This window comes from Phalacrocorax carbo, chromosome 8 (assembly GCF_963921805.1).
Source record: "Phalacrocorax carbo chromosome 8, bPhaCar2.1, whole genome shotgun sequence".
NCBI lineage: Eukaryota > Metazoa > Chordata > Aves > Suliformes > Phalacrocoracidae > Phalacrocorax > Phalacrocorax carbo.
This window is the reverse complement of record NC_087520.1, coordinates 46,191,216-46,212,739: the sequence shown is the minus strand read 5'-3', so window position 1 is coordinate 46,212,739 and position 21,524 is coordinate 46,191,216. Positions and strand designations below refer to the sequence as shown.

General features: G+C 58.7%; 3 protein-coding genes across 5 annotated transcripts; all 3 read left to right on the top strand.

The window, feature by feature from the left end:
* Positions 1–196: 196 nt before the first annotated feature.
* Positions 197–4,555, top strand: DHODH (dihydroorotate dehydrogenase (quinone)). Its single transcript, XM_064459866.1, has 9 exons — positions 197–253; positions 570–773; positions 1,202–1,401; positions 1,628–1,710; positions 2,253–2,440; positions 2,928–3,041; positions 3,396–3,549; positions 3,623–3,782; positions 3,927–4,555. The coding sequence occupies exons 1-9, from the start codon at positions 236–238 to the stop codon at positions 3,979–3,981; spliced, it is 1,176 nt and encodes a 391-aa protein (XP_064315936.1). The 5' UTR covers positions 197–235; the 3' UTR covers positions 3,982–4,555.
* A 762-nt stretch (positions 4,556–5,317) lies between these two features.
* On the top strand, positions 5,318–9,003 carry LOC104042691 (haptoglobin-like). Its single transcript, XM_064459867.1, has 5 exons — positions 5,318–6,990; positions 7,331–7,392; positions 7,563–7,664; positions 7,917–7,991; positions 8,202–9,003. Exons 1-5 carry the CDS (start codon positions 6,986–6,988, stop codon positions 8,963–8,965), a joined length of 1,008 nt encoding a protein of 335 aa, XP_064315937.1. The 5' UTR covers positions 5,318–6,985; the 3' UTR covers positions 8,966–9,003.
* Positions 9,004–9,388: 385 nt separating this feature from the next.
* DHX38 (DEAH-box helicase 38) lies at positions 9,389–19,895 on the top strand. Of its 3 annotated transcripts, none has more exons than XM_064459864.1 (27): positions 9,389–9,584; positions 9,665–10,058; positions 10,601–10,788; positions 10,946–11,050; positions 11,461–11,626; positions 11,740–11,858; positions 11,960–12,075; positions 12,298–12,453; positions 13,135–13,296; positions 13,382–13,489; positions 14,389–14,501; positions 14,604–14,741; positions 14,996–15,182; positions 15,273–15,458; positions 15,912–16,052; positions 16,231–16,341; positions 16,417–16,533; positions 16,784–16,891; positions 17,008–17,120; positions 17,637–17,845; positions 17,924–18,078; positions 18,156–18,311; positions 18,386–18,520; positions 18,601–18,726; positions 19,124–19,219; positions 19,361–19,482; positions 19,628–19,895. In XM_064459864.1, exons 2-27 carry the CDS (start codon positions 9,730–9,732, stop codon positions 19,710–19,712), a joined length of 3,747 nt encoding a protein of 1,248 aa, XP_064315934.1. In that variant the 5' UTR covers positions 9,389–9,584; positions 9,665–9,729; the 3' UTR covers positions 19,713–19,895. The 3 variants fall into 3 exon arrangements, with proteins under 3 accessions (XP_064315934.1, XP_064315933.1, XP_064315935.1); XM_064459863.1 differs by having other exon boundaries at positions 11,957–12,075; XM_064459865.1 differs by having other exon boundaries at positions 9,390–9,584; positions 11,999–12,075.
* The last annotated feature ends 1,629 nt before the right edge of the window (positions 19,896–21,524 follow it).

Genomic DNA, 21,524 nt, shown 5'->3' with positions numbered 1-21,524 from the left:
CGCCCCGCGGGGGGAGAGGCGGAGCGGCGGCGGCGCTGCTGCTGGGGCTCTGCCTTCCGGGGCTCCCCGTTCCCCCCGGCCGCGGGCCTTGGGGGGCGGCGGGCGGCGGGGGCGGGGCCAGGGCGGTCTCGCTGCGCCTGCGTGCGTCGCCGTGCGTCCCGCGCCGAGTCCTGCCGCGCCTCTATTGGCTGGGGCGGGATCCCGGAAGTGTTCCTCCACGTGTCGGGCTGATCAGATGGCGGCACCGCTGCGCGTGAGCGGCGGGAGGGCTCCGGGGCGGTGCGGGGGGCGGCGGGGCGCGCTCGCGGGGTCCCGGTGAGGGTGGGGGCTGGACGGGCAGTGGTGAGGCGGGGTGCGGTGCCGGTACGGGATGCAGGCGGAGCGGGACGGGGTGCGGGCGCTGCGGGGTGCTCGTGCCGGTATATGCGGAGCAGGCGGGGTGCGGTGCCGGTATGGGCTGCGGGCAGGGTGGGGTGCTGGTATATGGGGAGCGGGCGGGGCGGGATGCGGTGCCGGTATGGGGAGCGGGTGGGGCGGGGTGCCGGTGTGGTGCTGACCATCTCGCGCAGGGGCGGCTGCGGGCGCTGGCGGCGGCGCTGGGAGGCTGCGGGCTGCTGCTGGGCTCGGCGCTGGCGGCGGGCGACGAGCGGTTCTACACGGCGGTGGTGATGCCCGCGCTCCGCGCCCTCCCCCCCGAGGCCGCCCACGGCCTGGCTCTGCGTGCCGCTGCCCTCGGGCTGCTGCCACCCGCCCGTCCCGACGGCCCGGTGCTGGTGCGGCTCCGTGGCGGTGGGAGGGGGGGTGACGGGTGTGGGGGGGGACTGCCGGGGCAGCAGCCCGGACGCGGGGGGGTGGCGGGGAGGTGGGTGGACGGCCGGGTCCCAGGGTGCCCCCGGGTCCCAGGGTGCCCCCGGCCCTGTCGTGGTCCTTGGGGGACGTTGAGCTCTGCCTGCCAGCGGAGGTGCCTGGCGGGGCTCCTGGGGCGTCCCGGGGTCCAGGAGATGACCTTGGTAGGAGCCGTGAGTCCCCTGGGGCAGGCACCTGAAGAGGACACCCTGTGGGGCAGAGGGAATGGAGGGGAGGGCATGGAGCTAAGGGGCTGTGGGGGCTGGAGCAAGGCCCTGGCTGTGGTGCCGTGTTGGTGGGCTCTGGTCCTCCTGGCTCCCAGCTGCCAGTGTGTGACCCAGCCCCTGCTCCGCAGGAGGTGCAAGTCCTTGGGCGGCGGTTCCGCAACCCGGTGGGCCTGGCGGCTGGCTTCGACAAGCAGGGCGAGGCTGTGGACGGGCTGTACAAGATGGGTTTTGGCTTTGTGGAAGTAGGGACTGTAACGCCCAAGCCCCAGGAGGGGAACCCCAGGCCCAGGGTCTTCCGGCTGGTGGAGGATGAGGCGGTGATTAACAGGTGGGATCGGGGGGTGGCTGCTCTGCAGTGTTACACAGACAGCCCACCCAGAGGGAGAGTGTTTATTTTGGTACTCCTGGCTCTATGGTCTGTGCCGCAGTGGCTCTTGGCTTGGATGTGCTGAGCAGAGCTGCAGAGATCATACGCCTTCCTCATGTTTCTCCTGTGTCCTGCTCTGAGCTTGTGGACACCAGTCCAGCCCTGAACCTTGCCTGTTTTGGTGCAGGTATGGGTTCAACAGCCATGGCCATGCCGCAGTGGAGCACAGGCTGCAAGCCCGCCAGGAGACGCAGCTCAGGCTCAGTGGTGGTGAGACTTATAAGCTTATAAGTCTTTGTTCTTGGGGGCTGCAGGGTATGTTTGGGGGTCTCCCAGGTAGCTGTAGGCCATGACAGGTGTATAATACCAGTGTCCAGACATGTGAGGGCCCTGGCCAGAGCAAAGTGCATTCAGGCAGTAGGAACTCTTTTGGGACTGTAGCTTTTCCCCCTTGGGACTGTGACCAGGTGCCTTCCTCCTGCCATTTTCTCTGTGATAGAGGGCCCTGCTTTGGGCAGGATGTGTCTGCTGAAACTAGCCAAAGGCAACAGGGCCTGAGCCAGGCAGTTTCTGAGGGTCACCTCCGCTGGGTGGCCAGGGTGGAGGCTGTGGTGCTGGGAGGTGCTGACCAGGGCAGCTGTGGTGATGCTGCTGTGGCTGCAGGACAGTCCCAGGCCCACCCCCGTGAAACGTGTGGCCTACATATCCCTGTCTTGATTTTAGCTGGTCCTGGGACCTCGCTTTTCATGTGCTCTGGCCCCTTGGGTGGTGGTCGGTCCTGCTGCCTTGGTTCAGCTGTGTCTGTGTTCCAGCGGGGATGCCTCTTGGAGTCAACCTGGGCAAGAACAAGAGCTCTACCGATGCTGCAGCTGACTATGTGGCTGGGGTCCGGACACTGGGCCCTTTGGCTGACTACCTGGTTGTGAATGTGTCCAGCCCGAACACGCCAGGGCTGCGGGACCTGCAGGGCAAGGCTGAGCTGCAGGATCTGCTGACTAAGGTGGGTGACTCTCACAGCCAGCCAGGACCACAGCTACAGCACTGGATGCATCCCGTCCCCTAGAAGCACCTGCTCTGCTTCAGCCTGTGGGTTTGTCCCAGCCCAGGGAGGAGTGTGGTGGCTCCCCAGAGTGGTGTACAAAGCCACCAAGATGTCCCCTGATCAGCTGCTGGCACGGGGTTCACCAGGGCGCTGTACTCCAGCAAAGGGCATGTGAGCAGTGAGGCATTGCCCTCTGCTCTGCTCCCGCACGGGGGCAGCGAGCCACCCACCCCACGGCATCGGGAATAGTCACTGTGGTCCTGTGCGGGTCATGCGCCCCAGGCCCCGTGCCGTGGGGTGCCCATCCCATCGACAGCACCAGGTAGGGAGAGCAGGGCCTGTCGCTGTGCTGCCTGCGGTGGTGGGTGCACACATCTCCCCAGTCCAGGGCAGGAGGTGTTCCCCCACCATGCACTGCTCTGTGCCTCTGTGCACCTTCCTGCAGGTGCTGGCAGAGAGGGACATGCTGCCCTGCAAGCGTAAGCCAGCTGTGCTGGTGAAGATTGCCCCTGACCTCACCACGCAGGACAAGCAGGACATCGCTAGTGTCATCTGCGAGGTGAGGAAGCAGAAAGGGGAGCCTGGCGAGGAGCCGGTGTGCCTCCTGCCTCACCTCGCACAGTGTGGGGGCAGGATTGCGGTGTTCCTGGCAAGTCACCTCTCTGAAAGGGCAGGTGAACCTGCAGCTCTCTGGCTGCTGTAGGGATGGTGTCCTGGGTAGCTCTGAGTCTGCGAGGGCCTGTGTGTGTCACCCAGACCTTGGGGACGGTGCAGGCAGCGAGGGGCAGCTGCATTGTCCCTGGGCACCCTTGCTGGGGCGTTTGCTGGGGCTGTCCTGGTGTGGCAGCCTGCGGATGAGTGCAGGGCTGCTCATGGCAGCTGTGTCCTCTCCTTGTGCTGCTGCCCCCCTCAGCTAGGTGTGGATGGGCTGATTGTCAGCAACACCACTGTGAGCCGTCCCAGCAGCCTCCAGAGCAGGCAGCGCACAGAGCCTGGGGGCCTCAGCGGGAAGCCCCTGCGGGAGCTCTCCACGCAGACCATCAGGGAGATGTACTCCCTCACCCAAGGTAGGGGCAGAGCAGGGCTGGGGGACACGTGCTGCCGCCGCCTGTGCTGATCTGACCCTGCACCTGCCCACAGGCCGGGTGCCCATCATTGGGGTGGGTGGGGTGAGCAGCGGGCGCGATGCCCTGGAGAAGATCCGTGCTGGAGCCTCGCTTGTGCAGATGTACACAGCACTCGTGTACCACGGGCCACCGGTGGTGGGGGCAGTGAAGCGGGAACTGGAGACGCTGCTGAGGTGAGTGAGGGGCCAGGCACCTCCACAGGGAGCCCCTGGGCCCAGGGTGGCTCTGGGCAGCCACGTATTGGTGCACGAGCAGTGGTACCATGGAGCTGAGCCGCAGTGCCAGGCTGGCCCAGCTGTCACGCTGTCCTTGGGTAGGGAGCAGGGATTCAAGAACGTCACGGAGGCGGTTGGAGCAGATCACCGGTGCTGACACACTGCAGAGCCAAAGTCTAGCCAGGAGGATCTGTGGCCAAGCAGGGGCAGGTCTGATGCTTCCAGTGCTGAGCAGGCTGGGACTGAACTGAGGTCTTGGTCCCAGCCCTTGAGAAGGGTCAGTGATGGGTGAAGCTGGGGCTGCACTGGTGGGGAGCAGGGGAGGGGGCCTCCACACTGGTGCTGCTGTCTAGGGGCCTATTTTGGCTTTTCTGTGGGTTGGACTCCCCAGGAGAAGCCAGCATTGGGTAAGGCTGTGCTGGGTGGTGAGGAAGGCCCCTGAGGAGACAGCCCTATGGGCTGTAGGCAGTCCTGTGCCCTGGCTCCTGCTGCAGCCCTTCCCCGGTGTTACTGCCCAGAGCTGTGGGCCAAGCAGTGTATTGGGTGTCCCTTCTGCCAGGGACCCCACAGCCCCTGCTGCCTGCTCTGGCTGCTGCTTGGTCCTTCTGCACTGTAGCCTCCGCAGGGGGGTCTGCCCTCCGTGCCCTTCTGCCTTCTATGCACACAGTCCTGTAACAAACCTGCAGGCCCTGGGCCCTGCCCGAGTGTCAATAAATGTTTGGCTCACCTGGTCCTGTGTGCTGTTCTGGGGGCTCCTCTTGGGTTGGAGGGGCACAGCCCAGCTCTCAGCTGAGTGGGATCGGCTCTATTTGTGTTGTTCCCAGCCAGTGCATCTTCTCCTGGTGGTAGAAGTCACTGGGTAGCTGGGGTCTGGGATGGATCCACGCAAAGCTCACCAGGGCTCCCCTCACAGAGACTTCTGCCTGAGGCTGGGCCCTTGGGAGGTGCTGGGCACCCTTTCTTCCCTTTGCTGCCAGTATGTAGGTGTTTGGAGACAGCTGTGGTTATGCCCTGCCACTCATTACAGAAAAGCCCTGTTCATGCTTCTGGAGGCTGTCGGTGTTGTCTTTGGGGCCTCTGGTGTTGACTGCTGCTTTACACCAGACTCCCTGTGGTCATCTCAGGCCTCTCTTGAGCAACATGTCTTGACCTGGACATGGCGTTCCCTCTGCAGCCTCTTGCAATCCACCCTGCAGAGCAGGATTGCATCATAGCACTTCACCAAACCTGTTTACAGGAGCGGGACTGCTGACCCCATTCTCAGTGGCCCTCAGTGCACATCAGCTCTGTCACCTGCCTGCTCTCCCCATCTTTTCCTAGATTCTTTGCTTCGGACGGATGGTGCTTATCGCTGCTCTAACAGGAATGTGACCTGGTCCATTGGCCAAGGTTTTGATGTGCTTTCTCTGGAGAGGGCCTGGGAGGCGCTTGCTTTCCCAGTCTAAAGGTGGCTGTTACGCCTGTGGGAATGTGAGCTTGGGTTTCACTTTGCCCCACAGCACTTGTCTGTGCTGTGCAGCTGATTCGTGACTGTGGCTTGGAGACATTCAGTGCCTTGCACTGCTACGGCAGTCACTGGTGGTGTTGGCCTCTAGCATGACCCTGCGCTGCCGTAGCCCGGTGCGTGGGTCCGTGCCCCACAGGCAGGCTGGGGCAGCTTGCCCCACGTTCCTGCAGGCAGTCCCTTTGTCCAAGCTAACCTTGAGGCTGCTGAGTGGGCACCAAGGCACAGCTGTGTGTTTCCCCCACTGCCAGTGCATGGCAGTGTCCTGCAGAGGAACAAGCCTGCTGCGGTGGGACAGTGCTATCTAAGCCTGCTATTGTCAAATGCCACAGTACCTTTCAAGTGCTGGTGTGGTTCATGGATCGGAGCTGTCAAGCCCTGATGTGTCCTGTGCTGGTCTCTAACCTGTGTTTCAACTGTGGTTGCATGAGTGTGACCGGTGCTGGGCCAGAGATCTCAAGCCCTGTGTTCTGGGGCACAGGTGTCCCATGAGATGGGAAGAAGCTTGCACAGGATGGGAAAGCCCTCTTCTGGAGTGTCCAGGACCAGACACAGGTGGCCATGAGCATGAAGGAGTGTAGCATCCGAGGGGCAGGAAAGGGCACTGGTGAGACCCCCATCAGGCTAGGATTGAATGACTCAGGGCTGGAGCTGGGCCCACATGCTCTATGTGGTTTTGGGGTGGCCTCACTGCAACAGTGGCACCCCGGGATAGGTAGGAGGGTGGGTGTCCCTTCCCCTCCGTGCTGCCCCTTGGTTGTGTTCCTGCTGGAAGCAGACTTTGCTTGTTGGAGCAGGCTGATGTGCTCTGCCTTGCGCCCTTGCTGCTGACTGTCCACATCCAGCTGGGCACTGGCCAGTGATTGCTGCTACAAGTTCCCGTAAGGCTGGGCTGGGCCCTTGCCTCTGCTGACAAACAACCTGCACCCGAGGGGCCAGGGGCTGCCAGGACGTGGGGCTGGAACCTGCTGGGCGGGAAGGGGTGGGTGCTTTTGGGAAGAGGTCGGCTTGGCTGTGGTTTCTTGGAGCCTGCAGCAAGCTGGCATGGGATGTGCTGCACCCCTTGGCCAGCTGGGCTGGCACTGCTCAGGGCACTGGCAGCACCGAGCCCCGCTGCACCCCAGCCTTGCAGGGTGGCTGACAGGGTGCACCCTGGCTGCGGGCAGAGCCAGGCACAGGATGAGATAGCACTTGGCTTCTGTGCCCTAGCTTCACCTGCCAGCACTGGGGGGGCTGTCTGTACCCTGTGGGGTTGCTGCATGCCCTCACAGGGACTGATCTACCTGGTGGCACAGGGCAGTTTTGCAGGGGGCAGGGGCTGCCTCTGCTTTCTGTGAACCTCAGGAAGAGTCACAGTGCCAGGACACCAGTGTCTGCAGCCAGCTCCCTCCCTGCATATTTGTTGCTGCAAAATCCCGGAAACTCTTGGCACGCTGGCTTCCCATAGGGGCTTGGCAGGCGTGCCGGGAGCCTCTGCCAGGCTGGCTGCGCTCCTCTTGCTGGGAAAGGTGCTGGCTGCATACAGCAGGGTCAGGAGGTCTGGAACACATGAGGCTGCACCAGGGTGAGGGAAGTGGCAATAAAAGGGATGAGGAGGGAGCCCTGAACAGCATCGACCTGCAGAAGGAGGCTGCTGTGAGGAGAGGGAGCTATAAGCATGGGGTGAGTGACATTGATGTGTCCCTGCTCATGCTTGGTGCTGTGTCTGTCCTGCTTGCCTAGCTGTGAACCTGGTCCTGCTGTGGGCTGTGGCAGGACCCACATTGGGCCTGGAAGCACTCCAGCCTCGTCCTCCGCAGCAGCATCCAGGTCTGGCCCAGGCGACTTCTCCAGGCTGTGTCTGATGGGCAGCCCTGAGGGTGCAGGGTCAGCCCTCTGCCCTCCTGGGGAGGGAGCCCTCAGGACAGGGCATGAGCCTGCCCAGGGCCCTGGTCCTGGTGGAGCCCACAGACTGGGAGCAGGGAGTTAGGAGCCCTCTGAGTGTGCTGTCTCTTCCCTGCAGACCTGCAGTGCTGCTGATTGCTGGCCTGGCCTGGACCGTGCTGGAGACTGCAACTGCCACCGGTACCTTCCAGGGCAAGGGTGGGAGCACCAGGGTTCAGATTAAGCCAGGGGCAGCTTGGCAGGGAGCAGGCATGGGGTGGGGAAGACGGGACTGGGGAGGGAGCCATTGGAGGTGTGGGTGATGTCCTGGGCTGGGTCCTCTGGGCCAGCTGAGCATCCTCTGCCTGCAGAGTGGAGCTGTGCAAAGCCTGCGGAGATTGAACATGGCTACATGGAGCACCTGATCAAGTACCACTGCAACCCGTACTACCAGCTCCATGGCTCTGATGATGGTGAGGCATGCAGCATGGGCACAGCATCCAGGGATGGGGCTTGTCCCTGGCTCCAGGGAGTGCATGGGGCTGCCCCAATGCCAGATGATGCAGCCCCCCCCTCCCGCTCTGCCACCTTCCTGGGGGGGTACGAGTAGCTACCCTTGCTCCCCCAAGCCCAGGGGATGCAGAAGTAACTCCACGCCTTGCTGGCTGCAGGGCCCTTCCCCTGTCTTGCAGTGCAGGGGTGCTGACTTTGGTTTCCCTCCAAAGGCACATACAAGTGTGACAAGGATCATGAGTGGGTGAACCTTGAAGCTGGCAAGGAGGCACCTGTCTGTGAGCCAGGTGAGAGCAGAGCAGCAAGGGCTGGGGCTGTGAGGGGCAGGTGGGTGGTGGGGCTGTGAGCGGTCTTGTCTGGGCAGCCAGAGGGCTGCAGCAGGGGCTGCTTGCAACCTCCATCTTCAGTGGTGTTCCCTGTGGCTGCTGTGGGCCAGGAGGCATGCAGTGCCTGCTGGCCTCAGAGGGCTCACCAGGGCCCTGCTCTGTCCTATGCAGTGTGCGGGAAGCCGAAGAACCCCCCCAAGCAGATGCAGCGCATCATCGGGGGCCTGCTGGCTGGGAAGGGCAGCTTTCCTTGGCAGGGCCGGCTGGTGACCCGCCACAACCTCACCGTGGGGGCCACGCTCATTGATGACCAGTGGCTGCTGACCACTGGCAGGAATGTCTACCTGAACCACAGTGAGAACACCAAGCCAGAGGAGATCGCCCCTACGCTGCAGCTCTTCCTGGGCAGCCAGCAGCAGCTTGCCTTGGACATTGAGCGTGTGGTGCTGCACCCCAGCTACCCAGAAGCTGTGGATCTGGCCCTGCTGAAGCTCAAGGAGAAGGTGCTCCTCGGAGAGGAGGTGATGCCCATCTGCCTGCCCCAGAAAGACTATGTGCACCCGGGGCGGGTGGGTTATGTCTCAGGCTGGGGCCGTGGTGCCACCTTTGCCTTTCCCAAAATGCTGAAGTATGTGATGCTGCCGGTGGCAGAGGGTGAGAAGTGCAGGCAGTACTATGAGGCACAGAACGCATCCTACTCGGTCAAGCCCATCCTCAGCAGTGACACCTTCTGTGTGGGCATGAGCGAGCTGCGGGAGGATACGTGCTACGGGGATGCTGGCGGCGCCTTTGCCGTGCAGGACCCTGACGATGACACCTGGTATGTGGCTGGCATCCTCAGCTATGACAAGACCTGCACAGCCTCCAAGTACGGCGTATACGTGGACATACAGCGTGTCCTGGCCTGGATCAAGGAGACAGTGGCGGCTGGCTGAGGCGGGGCTGTAGGAGAATAAAACTGCCTCAACATCTGGCTGCAGGCTCTGTCTGTCTGTCTGTCTGAGAGCAGCATGGCAGGGCATGCACGCGGGTGTCTGTGCGGTGTGTGTGCCTGTGCCTGCCCCTCGGTGCACTGGTGCCCCTCGGGAGTCCCTGTGGGGCCTCTCCCGGGTGGCTGGCTGGGGGGCCCTCGTCTGCCGGGGCTGCCTGGGGCTCTGTGGGGTTCTCTTCCCCCCACCGTGGGGGCGGGGTGTGTCTGTGGGGTTGCCCCCCGGTGTGAGTCTGTGGGCTTCCTTCGCCCCTCTGCCCCCGTGGGGGTGTCCCTAGGTGCCGCCCCGCCCCCTCCTTCCGGCCGCGCCCACTGCGGCCGGAAGTTCTCCCGCGGCCACGTGACTCCCCGGTTCCCGACGCCGGAAGTCCGCCGAGAGTCTGGTAATACGTCTTGTCTGCGGTGGTTGAGCAGCTGGACTCTATGGTGGCTGCCATTCCTATAGGCGCTGGCCGCTAAGTCTATGGTGCAAGTGGGCTAGAGCGGCTCTTCCCGCGGAGCCCTGTGGGCCGGTTATGGCGGCGCTAAGGGAGTCGGTTTACGGTCGCTGAGGCAACTGCAAACAGGTGGGGGGTTGTGGCGGCGGGGGGGGGCCGTCCCGGGGCACGCTCCGGCGCCGACACTCCTGCTGAGCTGTGCCCCGCAGGCCCCATGGGTGCCCGCCGCGGCCCGGCAGCCCGGCCCTGTGCGGCGTGGTAGCGGCTGGCGGCGATGGCCGAGGTGAGCGAGGAGTCGTTGCACCGGCTGGCGGGGACGAGCGCGGACGCCGAGGCCGGCGGGCTGGTACTGCGGAGGCGGAGCGCCGCCGCCGAACAGCACGTCTTCAAGGCGCCGGCCCCGCGGGCTTCCTTGCTGGGCCTGGACGTGTTGGCTGCCCAGAAGCGGCGGGAGCGCGAGGAGGAGGCGGCCGGTGGGAAGCGGTCCCGGGTCTCCTCCTACAAGGACTGGGAGGAGGGCCGTGACGAGGCGGGCAGCCCAGAGGAGGAGGAGGAGGAGGACGAGGAGACCGATCGGAGCAGCCGGAGTGCTCACAAGGACAGGTGGGGTCTGTGCGGGGGTCCGCGGTGCTGGTGGTGGTACCGGGGGCTTTGCAGCCCACGGATCCCTGCGGGGGAGACGAGCATGAGCGTGGGGTGTGGCCACTGCCAGTGTCTACGGGGGCCGTGCCCTTTACAGGCGGGGCTGTAACCTTCTGTGTGTGTGGGAAGGTCTGGAGATCTCCTTGGGGGAGGACTGTGTGGCATCTCCGTAGATCTGAGGAGGTCTGGGAAAAGCTCTTTCTCTGGTGCCCTCCCTGAGATGTTATGGGTAGGAGTGCTTTTATGTGCTGTTAGGCCGCCAAACACCAGTCATCCTAGTTGTGAGGCTGCTTCCAGATGCCTGAGAAGGCAGTGACCTACTCAGAAGTGTATGTGTCAGGGCATCAGCAGAGTTCGTGGGCTGTTAGCAAAGGATGGAGAGAGCATTTTTAACCATAAGCTTCTGCTATAGTATAGATTAGAACTAGTCATATGAGACAAGTCAAAGGCCAGCTATTTCTCAGCACTGTTCAGCTTTTCTTCTCTCTGCTCTGTCTTTCTAGGCATTACCGTTCTGTCCATGTGGAAACACCTTCCTACACAGGGGGTGTCAGTGAGGAGTTTTGGGAACGCAGCCGGCAGCGGGAAAGGGAGCGTCGGGAACATGGTGTCTTTGCCTCCTCCAAGGAGGAGAAGGAACGAAAGAAGGAACGCAGTAGGGATCGGGACCATGATCGTAAACGGGACCGCGGTAACTGCTCAGAGACCTTTGTGACTCTTCCTGCTTGGGGTTTGGGCTCGTCCCTCAGCTTGTTTGTAGTCCTTAGCTAACGCAGGTGGTGTTTTCTGCAGCAGACTTGAGAAGCCCGTTTGTGCACTGGGCACCTGATCTTGCTTTCTTTTCACAGAGGAGCGGGACAGAAGTCGTCACAGCAGCAGATCAGAGAGAGATGGCTCATCGGAGCGGAGCAGCAGGAGGAGTGAACCGGAGAGTCCCAGACATCGTCCCAAAGGTAGGATTGGGACCCGGTAGAGTTCTCATGTGAGACCTAACAGAAAGGGGCTTGTTCTTATTTTTTTGTTTCCTGCTGTTTTTGTCAGGACAAGTGTGGATAGAAAAGCCTGTATCTTCTAACATTTGTGGTTAGGGCAAGCATAAAACTAGCTCAGCCTGGGTCTGGGAGAAGTCTGGCAGCCGTGTGTGTGAATATCTGGCTGATCTCTGTGCAGGGGGGTCTCTTCTGGGTCTATGTGATAGAAATGTGGTCTTTTGGCAATTTTCCTTGGAACTGCTGGGTCAGCCCCTTCTCTTAGAGGGAAGGCAAATGGTTACGCTCTCTCTGTGCTCCTCGCTAGAAGGTGGCTCCAGGTGCCTGGGGTCCCTGTTCGAATATCAGGTGTCAAAATCCATCTCCTCTGCTAGATGCAGCCACACCGTCTCGCTCCAGCTGGGAGGAAGATGACAGTGGCTACAGCAGCGCACGCCGCTCACAGTGGGAATCTCCCTCACCAACGCCTTCCTATCGAGACTCAGAGCGCAGCCACCGGGCATCATCATGGCGGGACACGGAACGAAGAGACCGGGACAGGTATCGGTGCCTGGGGCTGTGGCTACAAGCTGCTGAGCTGCAGAAAGGGGAGGGTGTGTGTAAGAGTAGCACCAGACTGCAGGCATCAGTTCCTCCCTCGTGGTGTCTTTCAGGTCTGTGAGGAGCAGGTACTTGGATAAGACGCCATTGCCCACCCCCTCATACAAATACAATGAGTGGGCTGATGACCGGAGACACCTAGGGGCCACGCCGCGGCTGTCCAGAGGCAGAGGTGAGGAGCCTGGGCTGAGCTGCCTAGGCTGGGCAGCGGCAGAATCCCCTTCCCCTGCGCAGTGCAGAGTCGGGCTCTCTGGATTCTTTTCTGGGCAGCAGCAGGGCCGGTGCCTGGACTGAGCAGCTCACCCCTTCCAGGGCGGCGTGCCGACGGGGAGGAGGGCATTGCCTTTGAGACAGAGGAGGAGCGGCAGCAGTGGGAGGACGACCAGCGGGTGAGAGCCCGAAGGCGGGCGAGGAGTGGGGTGGGTGTGGGGGCTGCCGGACCCGGCCCGGGGAGCCGCGGGGCAGGGGGCAGCGGGCGGGCTCCCCCAGGTGGACAGACGGGGAGCGGCGGCAGGGCCCTGCCTGCTCAGCGCGGGGGGCGTCTCCGGGGGTGTGTGCCACAGGCAGCTGTGGGGCCTGCGGAGCTCAGGGCCGCACCTCTCCCCTCCCAGCAAGCTGACCGGGACTGGTACATGATGGATGAGGGCTACGATGAGTTTCACAACCCTTTGGCCTACTCATCCGAGGAGTATGTGAAGAAGCGGGAGCAGCACCTGCACAAGCAGAGGCAGAAGCGCATCTCGGCACAACGGCGGCAGATCAACGAGGTAGGGGCAAAATGTGGGGCTGGCTGCTCTGAACGGGTGGGTACTGCGTGTTTTACTGCCCCTTGAGAGACCCGCTTGCTGGCAGCGAAGGCTGAACCCTTGCTCTTGGATGGAGAAGTACAGCCTGTGCCGTGACCCAGACTGAACAAGGGCTCACAGGGAAACTATTGTTAAACTCCCCTGGAAAGTGCACCCTGTGTCTCCTGCATGGGACAGAACTTGCAATCACAGTGACTGTGGTGGATTGTAGTGTCCAGGGCAGCAGGAATGCAGAGGGCTATGCTCCTGCTGTTCTGGTCTGAGAGTTATATTACTAAGGGTGTCTGCTGTTGGCCCAGTGGACACTGGGGGCTGCTGCCCTCAGCGAATGAGCAGGATTATGTTCAGGCTTTCTGGCGTATTCTGAGTGTGGCAGGGGCCTGGTGGACAGTGTCTCTCCTGCATTTCCTTGAAGGGAGTCCTGTTGACCATGTGCTTCATATAGCCAGTCTGTGTTTCCCATACCCTGCTGCTTCCAGTTATTGTTTCTTCCCTAGTGCTTACTTTCAGGCTCCTAGGCTGGAACCGTCAGTTTCATCCTGTTGTCAGTGAGGGGCCCAGACCTGAGCTCAATGTTCTGGTGTGATCTCTCGGGCTTTCTGTGGGGCTTCTGTATATTTTCTCATACGTTGTTTCCTGCAGGATAATGAGCGCTGGGAGACAAACCGCATGCTGACCAGTGGTGTGGTTCATCGGATTGAGGTAGACGAAGATTTTGAGGAAGATAACTCTGCTAAAGTGCATCTATTGGTGCATAACCTAGTGCCCCCTTTCCTAGACGGAAGGATTGTCTTCACCAAGCAGGTAGAGACTGTGGCTGAAGGCACTGATGGCAGAGTGCCCTGCTAGTGTGAGATCTCTGTACTGAAGCAATACCTGTTTCCTCTAGCCAGAGCCAGTCATCCCTGTCAAGGATGCCACCTCAGATTTGGCCATCATAGCCCGGAAAGGCAGCCAACTGGTGCGCAAGCACAGGGAGCAAAAAGAGCGTAAGAGGGTATGCTGTGACGTTTTGGCTTACTACCCCACTGTACACACATTATGTAGCGCCTCACAGCCTTTGTTTAGACTTTGCAGAATGCAGGCTTTGGTGGCAATGATGATAAGGAGTTCATATTTTTATAACCTGGGATATCCTGGCAGCCCAGCTCATTGCATTGTCTCATAAGCAGCTGCTGTGATGTGATTTCCTCAGGCACTGCCTGGGACATGAATCACTGTTTACTTTTGGACATTCAGATCATGGGAGAAGAGAGCAGGTGGAATAACGCAAGGTAGCTTAGGGGCAGTGAGCAGTCAGTACGGCAGCAGGATATATCTTATCACGTCTCAGCAGAAGAGTTGTGAGGAAGAACATGCAGTAAGGTAGCATACTAGTTTTTGGGCATGCTTTCTAGGGACTTTCTCCAAAGCTTATGTGATAGGTATGGGGAAAACACAGCTGTGTTCTTTGTAAGTTGAAACTGAGCTGGATTTGAGCTACATATACTACGAGTGGAATAGAGGTGGAAGCTAAACTGATACCAGAGGTGAGAGCAAACAGGGAGGTGGGAGAGAGGCCTGTGAGCACCTGTCAAAAGCAGGGAGATTATGTCTGGTTCATATTTGTGTAGGTTTAAGTTCTAATTTAATGGAGGGGTCAGCAGCTGGAACCATTTTCTTAGGAGGCAGTTGGTCATCCTGTGTCTGAATTCTCTGTATCCAGACCAGTGTCTAAAAGCTGTGCTCCAGTTCCCATGGAAGAGGGAGAGTTGATGTAGGAATGGGGTTGTGTTCTATGTTGTAGCACTGGGGAATTTTGGGGCTAATATACTTTCCTAGTCTTATGAGTAGGATTGGAGAAGAATGATTTGTCAGTGCTTGCTGTAGCAGTTATGCCGCTTTCTGTCCCTCCAGGCTCAGCATAAGCACTGGGAGCTGGCAGGCACAAAACTAGGAGACATTATGGGGATCAAGAAAGAGGAGGAGAAGGATGAGATGGTGACAGAAGATGGCAAAGTGGATTACAGGTAGGAGCTTGTTTGAATTACTCCTGCTTAGCCAGTGATGGGGGCTATAGGCATAGCAAAGTGTGTGGAGAGGCAGTTTCAGGACTTCTGGTGTTTCCTTAGGACTGAGCAGAAGTTTGCTGAACACATGAAAGAAAAGAGTGAAGCCAGCAGTGAGTTTGCCAAGAAGAAATCAATCCTGGAGCAGAGACAGTATCTGCCCATTTTTGCTGTGCAGCAGGAGCTGCTCTCCATCCTCAGGTATGGCTGCTATGGAGCTGGTTATAGAGCATCCCCAGGGTATTGGCCTACATCTCAGGAACCCAAGTGAGAAATTCTCCTAGATACATGGGCTTTTTGGAAGCTGTACCCTCAGGAAACAAAGCTCATTGCTTTGTGTAGTTGGTGGCAACTTTCCTGCCTGAGTAGGATGACGCTTGGGTGGCCACAAAGGGCTGTGAATGGAAAAGCCCTTCTTTGTGGTGTATGAAGAAATACTTTTTCCCTTTCTTCAGAGACAACAGCATTGTGATTGTGGTGGGGGAGACGGGGAGTGGGAAGACAACTCAGCTGACGCAGTACCTTCATGAGGATGGCTACACAGACTATGGCATGATTGGCTGCACCCAGCCCCGCAGAGTGGCAGCAATGTCAGTTGCCAAGCGGGTCAGTGAAGAGATGGGGGTGCGTCTGGGAGAGGAGGTGAGTCTGGCAGTGGGTGCAGGGGTGCAGCCTGATGACAGCAAGTGCATGGGGCTGTTGGAAGACTTGCTGGTATCTCTGCTCTCCCAGGTGGGCTATGCCATCCGCTTTGAGGACTGCACGTCCGAGAACACAGTGATCAAATACATGACAGACGGGATCCTTCTTCGTGAGTCGCTGCGAGAGGCAGACCTGGACAACTACAGTGCTATCATCATGGATGAGGCACATGAGCGCTCACTCAATACTGACGTGCTCTTTGGCCTGCTTCGGGAGGTGTGTGTGAGGCTGGACTGGAGGACAGCAGCATAGGGCACACGAGCTGGTCTTAAAGCAGAGTATTGGCAGTGACAGCCCTTCTCTACCAGGTCTGGGAGAGGGTAGCAGAGCTACTACATCTCTGTCTGCACTTGCTGCTCCAATATCCTGGTCCCTGGCTTTGGGGGTTAAATCTCTCCTAGTGCCGAAGTGCTGCTAGAGGCTTGCTGGCTAACTGTCAGAAACCCTAGGTACAGAGATCTTTGCTGGCTTAAGGCTTTCTGGATCAAGGTTGGCAGGTCTTTATAACTGCACAGATCATATACCATCTGTGTTCCCTGGCATTAGTGGCTAGTGCCTCTAGAGTACAGCAGAAGCTCTGTCCTATCCTGTTGTCTCAGTAATAATGGAAGCAGACTGCAGCCGGGCACAAATACCCTTTCCTTACTGTTCCTTTCATCTGCTTTCTAGGTGGTGGCCCGACGCTCAGATCTGAAGCTTGTTGTCACCTCAGCCACCATGGATGCAGATAAGTTTGCCTCCTTCTTCGGGAACGTTCCTATTTTCCACATTCCTGGGCGCACTTTCCCTGTTGATATTCTTTTCAGCAAGGTATGCTCAACGTTGCAGAGGGACGTTCTGTGGTGAGAGGAGGGGGTTGTGACTTGGGTGAACTGTACTCTGTGGCGGACAGAAATGATGGAGAAATAGCTATGCTATGATGCAGTCTTGCACACAGGATGGGGTGGGTGAGATTATTGGTGTCTGTAACCTGGGCTGTGCCTTTCAGACCCCACAAGAGGATTATGTGGAGGCTGCAGTGAAACAAGCCCTGCAGGTCCATTTGTCTGGTGCTCCCGGAGACATCCTCGTATTCATGCCTGGCCAGGAGGACATAGAGGTGAGCTGGAAGGGTAGGCACTGTCCTACCTCCATGTTGTTTTAACCTTATGTTTACACCCCTCTTTGTGTCTAGGTGACGTCAGAGCAAATTGTGGAGCACCTTGAGGAACTGGAGAAGGCTCCTGCTCTTGCTGTACTGCCTATCTATTCTCAGCTACCATCGGACTTGCAGGCCAAGATCTTCCAGAAGGTGCTGATGTGTTCTCTGTGATAGGAGTGGGGACAGGGGAAACTAGTGCAGGGAAGACTAGTGAGCATGACTGAGAGGTGCAGACATGTCTTTTGTATTGTATGTGGAGGACGAGAGAAACCATGTACCCCCCTCAACTTCCCAGGAGTCACCCCTGTCCTTCTGGCTTTTGTATTGCTGTTCTGCGCTCTTCCTCAGTGGTGCAGAGGCCCTTGCCCAGGGATTTGACTGATGTGTAGTATGCTTGCAGGCTCCTGATGGGGTCAGGAAGTGCATTGTTGCCACTAACATTGCAGAGACCTCACTGACAGTGGATGGCATCATGTTTGTGATTGACTCTGGCTACTGCAAGTTGAAGGTAAGCCAAGATTTCCTGTACTGTTTATGTCTGGCCTCTGGGGTTGGGTTGAGGGCGTTCTATGGTAGTGACCCAGCCTTCCTCTTACTTCAGTCTGTTGTTCTTGTGCTCTGCAGGTTTTCAACCCCCGCATAGGCATGGATGCGCTGCAGATCTACCCCATCAGTCAAGCCAATGCCAATCAGAGGGCAGGCCGAGCTGGCCGAACAGGCCCAGGCCACTGCTTCAGGTGAGCATGTCACTGGCGTTCCTGTTCCTGTCGTATCTGTGGCTTGGCATCAGGTTATATATATTTTTTTTCCTCACTGAAGCTATTCATTATCTTTAACTTCTGGGGGGATGAGGGTAGTAGGTAGGCCCCAGTGCCTCTGCAGAGGAAAGGATATGCTCCGGTTTCTTCTCTTGCCCATCTTCACTTGTGGCTGTTCTGCCCTTGATGCTGTCAGGAAGGCAGCCAAGTCAAAGGCAGCTTTCTCAAGGCTTTGCTTTGAAACTGGTCTGCACTCGGGAGGATTGTGTTTGAGAGGGGTGTACACTGTACAGCAGCCCAGGCATTCTTATGTGCTGGCGAGGCCACTCTTTGGCCAGGGTAGAGGTTCCTCCCTGGGGTCCTGAAAGCTGGCCTGGCTGGGTGCAGAGCTGCTGCCCGGTGCCATTCCTGGCTGGGTTGGGCAACGGCTGGTGAGTTAGTAAGGAACATAGTGGCCTGAGCGGGAGGAGCATGCTCTTGGCATCTGTTCCCCAGGCTCTACACCCAGAGTGCCTACAAGAATGAGCTGCTGACAACCACGGTGCCCGAGATCCAGCGCACCAACCTTGCCAATGTAGTGCTTCTGCTCAAGTCCCTGGGTGTGCAGGACCTGCTGCAGTTCCACTTCATGGATCCACCCCCTGAGGACAACATGCTGAATTCCATGTACCAGCTGTGGATCCTGGGGGCCCTGGATAACACAGGTATTGGCTGCTGGGGCAAGCTGTCAGCCCACGGGGCTGGGACCTGACCAGCTGCTGATCCCGATGCTGTTCCTACAGGTGGCCTGACCTCAACAGGACGTCTCATGGTGGAGTTCCCACTGGATCCTGCACTCTCCAAAATGCTCATTGTCTCCTGCGACATGGGTTGCAGCTCTGAGATCTTGCTCATTGTCTCCATGTTGTCTGTGCCTGCCATCTTTTATCGGCCTAAGGTATATCCTTGCTCTTTCAGCAGTTTAGGGCCCTCCTCTGCCCTTTGACTAACCTGTGTTCTTCGCTTACCCTTCAGGGCCGAGAGGAGGAGAGTGACCAAGTGCGGGAGAAATTTGCTGTTCCAGAGAGTGATCACTTGACTTACCTGAATGTTTACCTGCAGTGGAAGAACAACAGCTATTCTACGCTGTGGTGCAATCAGCACTTCATCCATGCCAAGGCCATGCGGAAAGTAAGGCTGTAGCAACAAGGTTGGGGAGGGAACCTTGCACAGGAGAGGGATCTGACTGCCGCATCCCTTTTCAGGTGCGGGAGGTGCGTGCCCAGCTCAAGGACATTATGGTGCAGCAGCGTATGAGCCTAGCATCCTGTGGTACTGACTGGGATGTTGTCAGGAAGTGCATCTGTGCTGCCTATTTCCATCAAGCTGCGAAGCTAAAGGTGAGAGGTGTCTGTGCTACTGTTGGGGGCTGAGAGGCCCTGTATGGGAACAGGTGGGCTAACCACACTTCTTTTTGCAGGGCATTGGGGAGTATGTGAACATCCGCACAGGCATGCCCTGCCACCTGCACCCCACGAGCTCTCTGTTTGGCATGGGCTACACACCAGACTACATTGTGTATCATGAGCTGGTCATGACCACCAAGGTGAGCCTGAGCTGAGGGCTAGCAAGAAGGGTGAGATGTGCTCTGAGGGAGATGGGGGGCCTTTGCTGTGGTACTGGCATCTATCAGAAGGGCAGCTCTCAGCCTTTCTCATCTATACCAGGTAGGCACGTTTGTGTTACCTGCAGAGTCCTGTTTGTCCCTTTCCCAATATTTCTTCCTGGCCTATGTGGGACACGTTTGAACCTCTTTGAGGTATCACCAAGTCCAGCCCAGCAGATTCTGAGGCCAGGAGGAATTGTCTGGAAGGGGTATAGTCCCAGCCTGAGAAGTGCCATCAGCAAGTGGGGGAGGGAGGGAGCTGCCATGGCTCTGGAAATGGTGCCCAGGCCCTGGGAGTGCCATCCTGCTACCCTGGTCTTTCCTTCTGTCCCTGCAGGAATACATGCAGTGTGTCACTGCTGTAGATGGAGAGTGGCTGGCAGAGCTGGGCCCCATGTTCTACAGTATCAAACATGCTGGCAAGTCACGCCAGGTGAGTCTCCTGTCCAGGGCAAGGTGGCAGACAGCAGGCCCACTGCATGCCTATTCTAGTACAGTGCGCGCACGTGCCTGCAGAGAGTCTGCTGCTAGCCAGCCCTCTGCCTGTCCTTGACCTGCTGCTGCCTTGCTCCAGGAGAACCGCCGCCGTGCCAAGGAGGAAGTGTCTGCCATGGAGGAAGAGATGGCTTTGGCTGAGGAGCAGCTGCGTGCCCGCCGGGAGGAGCAGGAGCGCCGCAACCCACTGGGCAGTGCGAGGTAGGTGCTGGCCATGCCTGGCCACGGCTTGCCTGCCTAAGAGCAGGAATAGCGAGTTGTTTGGAGGATCCCAACTTCCCTATGGATGTTCTGGTGCAGGGAAAGGTTGTATCCTCCACTAATGACCCTTGTCCTCTCCTGGCAGATCTACTAAAATCTACACCCCTGGGCGGAAGGAGCAGGGCGAGCCCCTGACGCCACGGCGCACCCCAGCCCGCTTTGGTCTCTAAGAAGGCAGTGCCTGTTGCTTTGAGGCTTAAAGATTTCCAGGAGCAGCTGAGTTTTAGGAGAGTGCCCAGCTCCTCTGATCACTGTACTCTGTGAAGCTCTCTACAGCTTGTGGCCCAGGAAGGCTTTTGTACTTGGCACTACTTTTGCTACAGAACAGAAAGAATTTTATTTGTTCTAAGGTTGTCAGTCTAATCCTTGCTTTGTTTTGCATTGCTTCTTGTCCTGGAGGTGAGTGCTGGGTGGAGGCAGCCCTGCAGAATTGTGCAGGGCTGGTGCTGTCAGGTTGTTCCCTTGCAGAGCCTGGGACAAGGCAGAGAAATTACACTGACCTAGAGGGAAAAGACAACTTGTCCCTGGCCCAGCCCTGGCCCGTACTGCTGCAAAGGCAGTTCTCACGACTTGTGCCCTGGGCAGGCAGCCATTGCCCAGCTGTCCCTGTACACACGAGACCATAGGCCCAGCCCTGTTTCAGGCCAGGCTGTGCCAGGAATTCTGCTCACCTTCAGCTGCTCACACTTGTGGTGCTCCTCATGTGTTCTGGCCATGAGGTATGTGTTTTCCTCCTGCATCCTGCCCGGTGTGTCTTGAAGATGCCTGGAGGAGAGGCGGGGGAGATGAGGTGATGCAGTGGTGCAGAGACAATCCTGATCTGCCGGCCTTGCAGGAGCTTGGGTACTCCAGCGGTTGTCCATCTGCCCCATACACCCCTGGTGGCAGCAGTAACTGCTGTGTGCGTAGAGCTCAGCCCCACTCCCTATGTTCACCACTTACTCCTTTTTGCCTGTTGGCTCTGTGGTCTGCTTGATTTGCTGCTGGATCTTGTGCCACAGTTTCTCATTTGACTGCCTGAAAACAAGGCGTGAGCTGAGTGAGTGGGTGTGAGGAGAAGGCAGCCACCTGTCCCTCTCTATGCCAGTAGGGCTTTTCACTCACCTCTGCTGCTTCACACACTGACTGATGTTGACCAGCACCAGCTCCCGCTCCTTGTGCGGCCTGCTGCTCTCAGAGCATGCCAGGGTGTGGGAAGAGCACAGGGTCTCTACCTGGAAAGAATGACATCCCCCTCATCCCCCATGCCACGTGTGAAACAGCATGTGACTGCTCTTCCTGGCCTCTGTGTGGCTGGGGCTGAAGGCAGTTGGGGAAACAAGGCTGTGCTGGGGCAGCAGCCTTTGGGGCTGAGCAGAGGGGCTGGAGATGCCAGTGTCTCAGGAGAGCTGCTCTGGAGCAGAACTGTTAGGTCAGCAGTACTGGGTGTGAACTTCTGTCTTAACATGGTAGTTTCACGCTCAGGGACTTCTTTCTAACAATGGACCAAAGAGGACTAGTTTAAGGAGAACAAGATGTTCAGTCCTGCTGCTGCCAGACCCCTAGTCTCTTCCCTTGGTGGCCTGGGATCTGTAGTATGCTGTCCCCTGTCCTGTCCTCTCCACTTCTGTCCTGCCTGTGGGCAAGGATCTGTCATTCTCTGCTGCTAGGGGCCCCGCCTGCACTCCTGCCCTTGGGCTGTGGTGCTGCCTGTTTCCATCCTGCACCTGCTCTGTGGCCTTGCTGAGCTCTTCCTTGAGGAAAGCCAGCTCCACCTTGCAAACAACCAGCTCCTCCTCTCGCATAGCCAGAGTGTGCTCGCTGTCCTGGTGTAACTGCTGCCAGTGTTGGGCTCGGCGGCTCAGCTCCTGCAGCCTCTCCTGGAGGGAGTGGGCCTGCGGGTGGCACAAAGAGGCAAGGAGAGAGACAGGCTGAGCGTAGACTCCTGGTGCCCTGTGGGAAGGTGTGGGACGTGCTTACCTCCTGCTTGCTCTGCTCCTGGG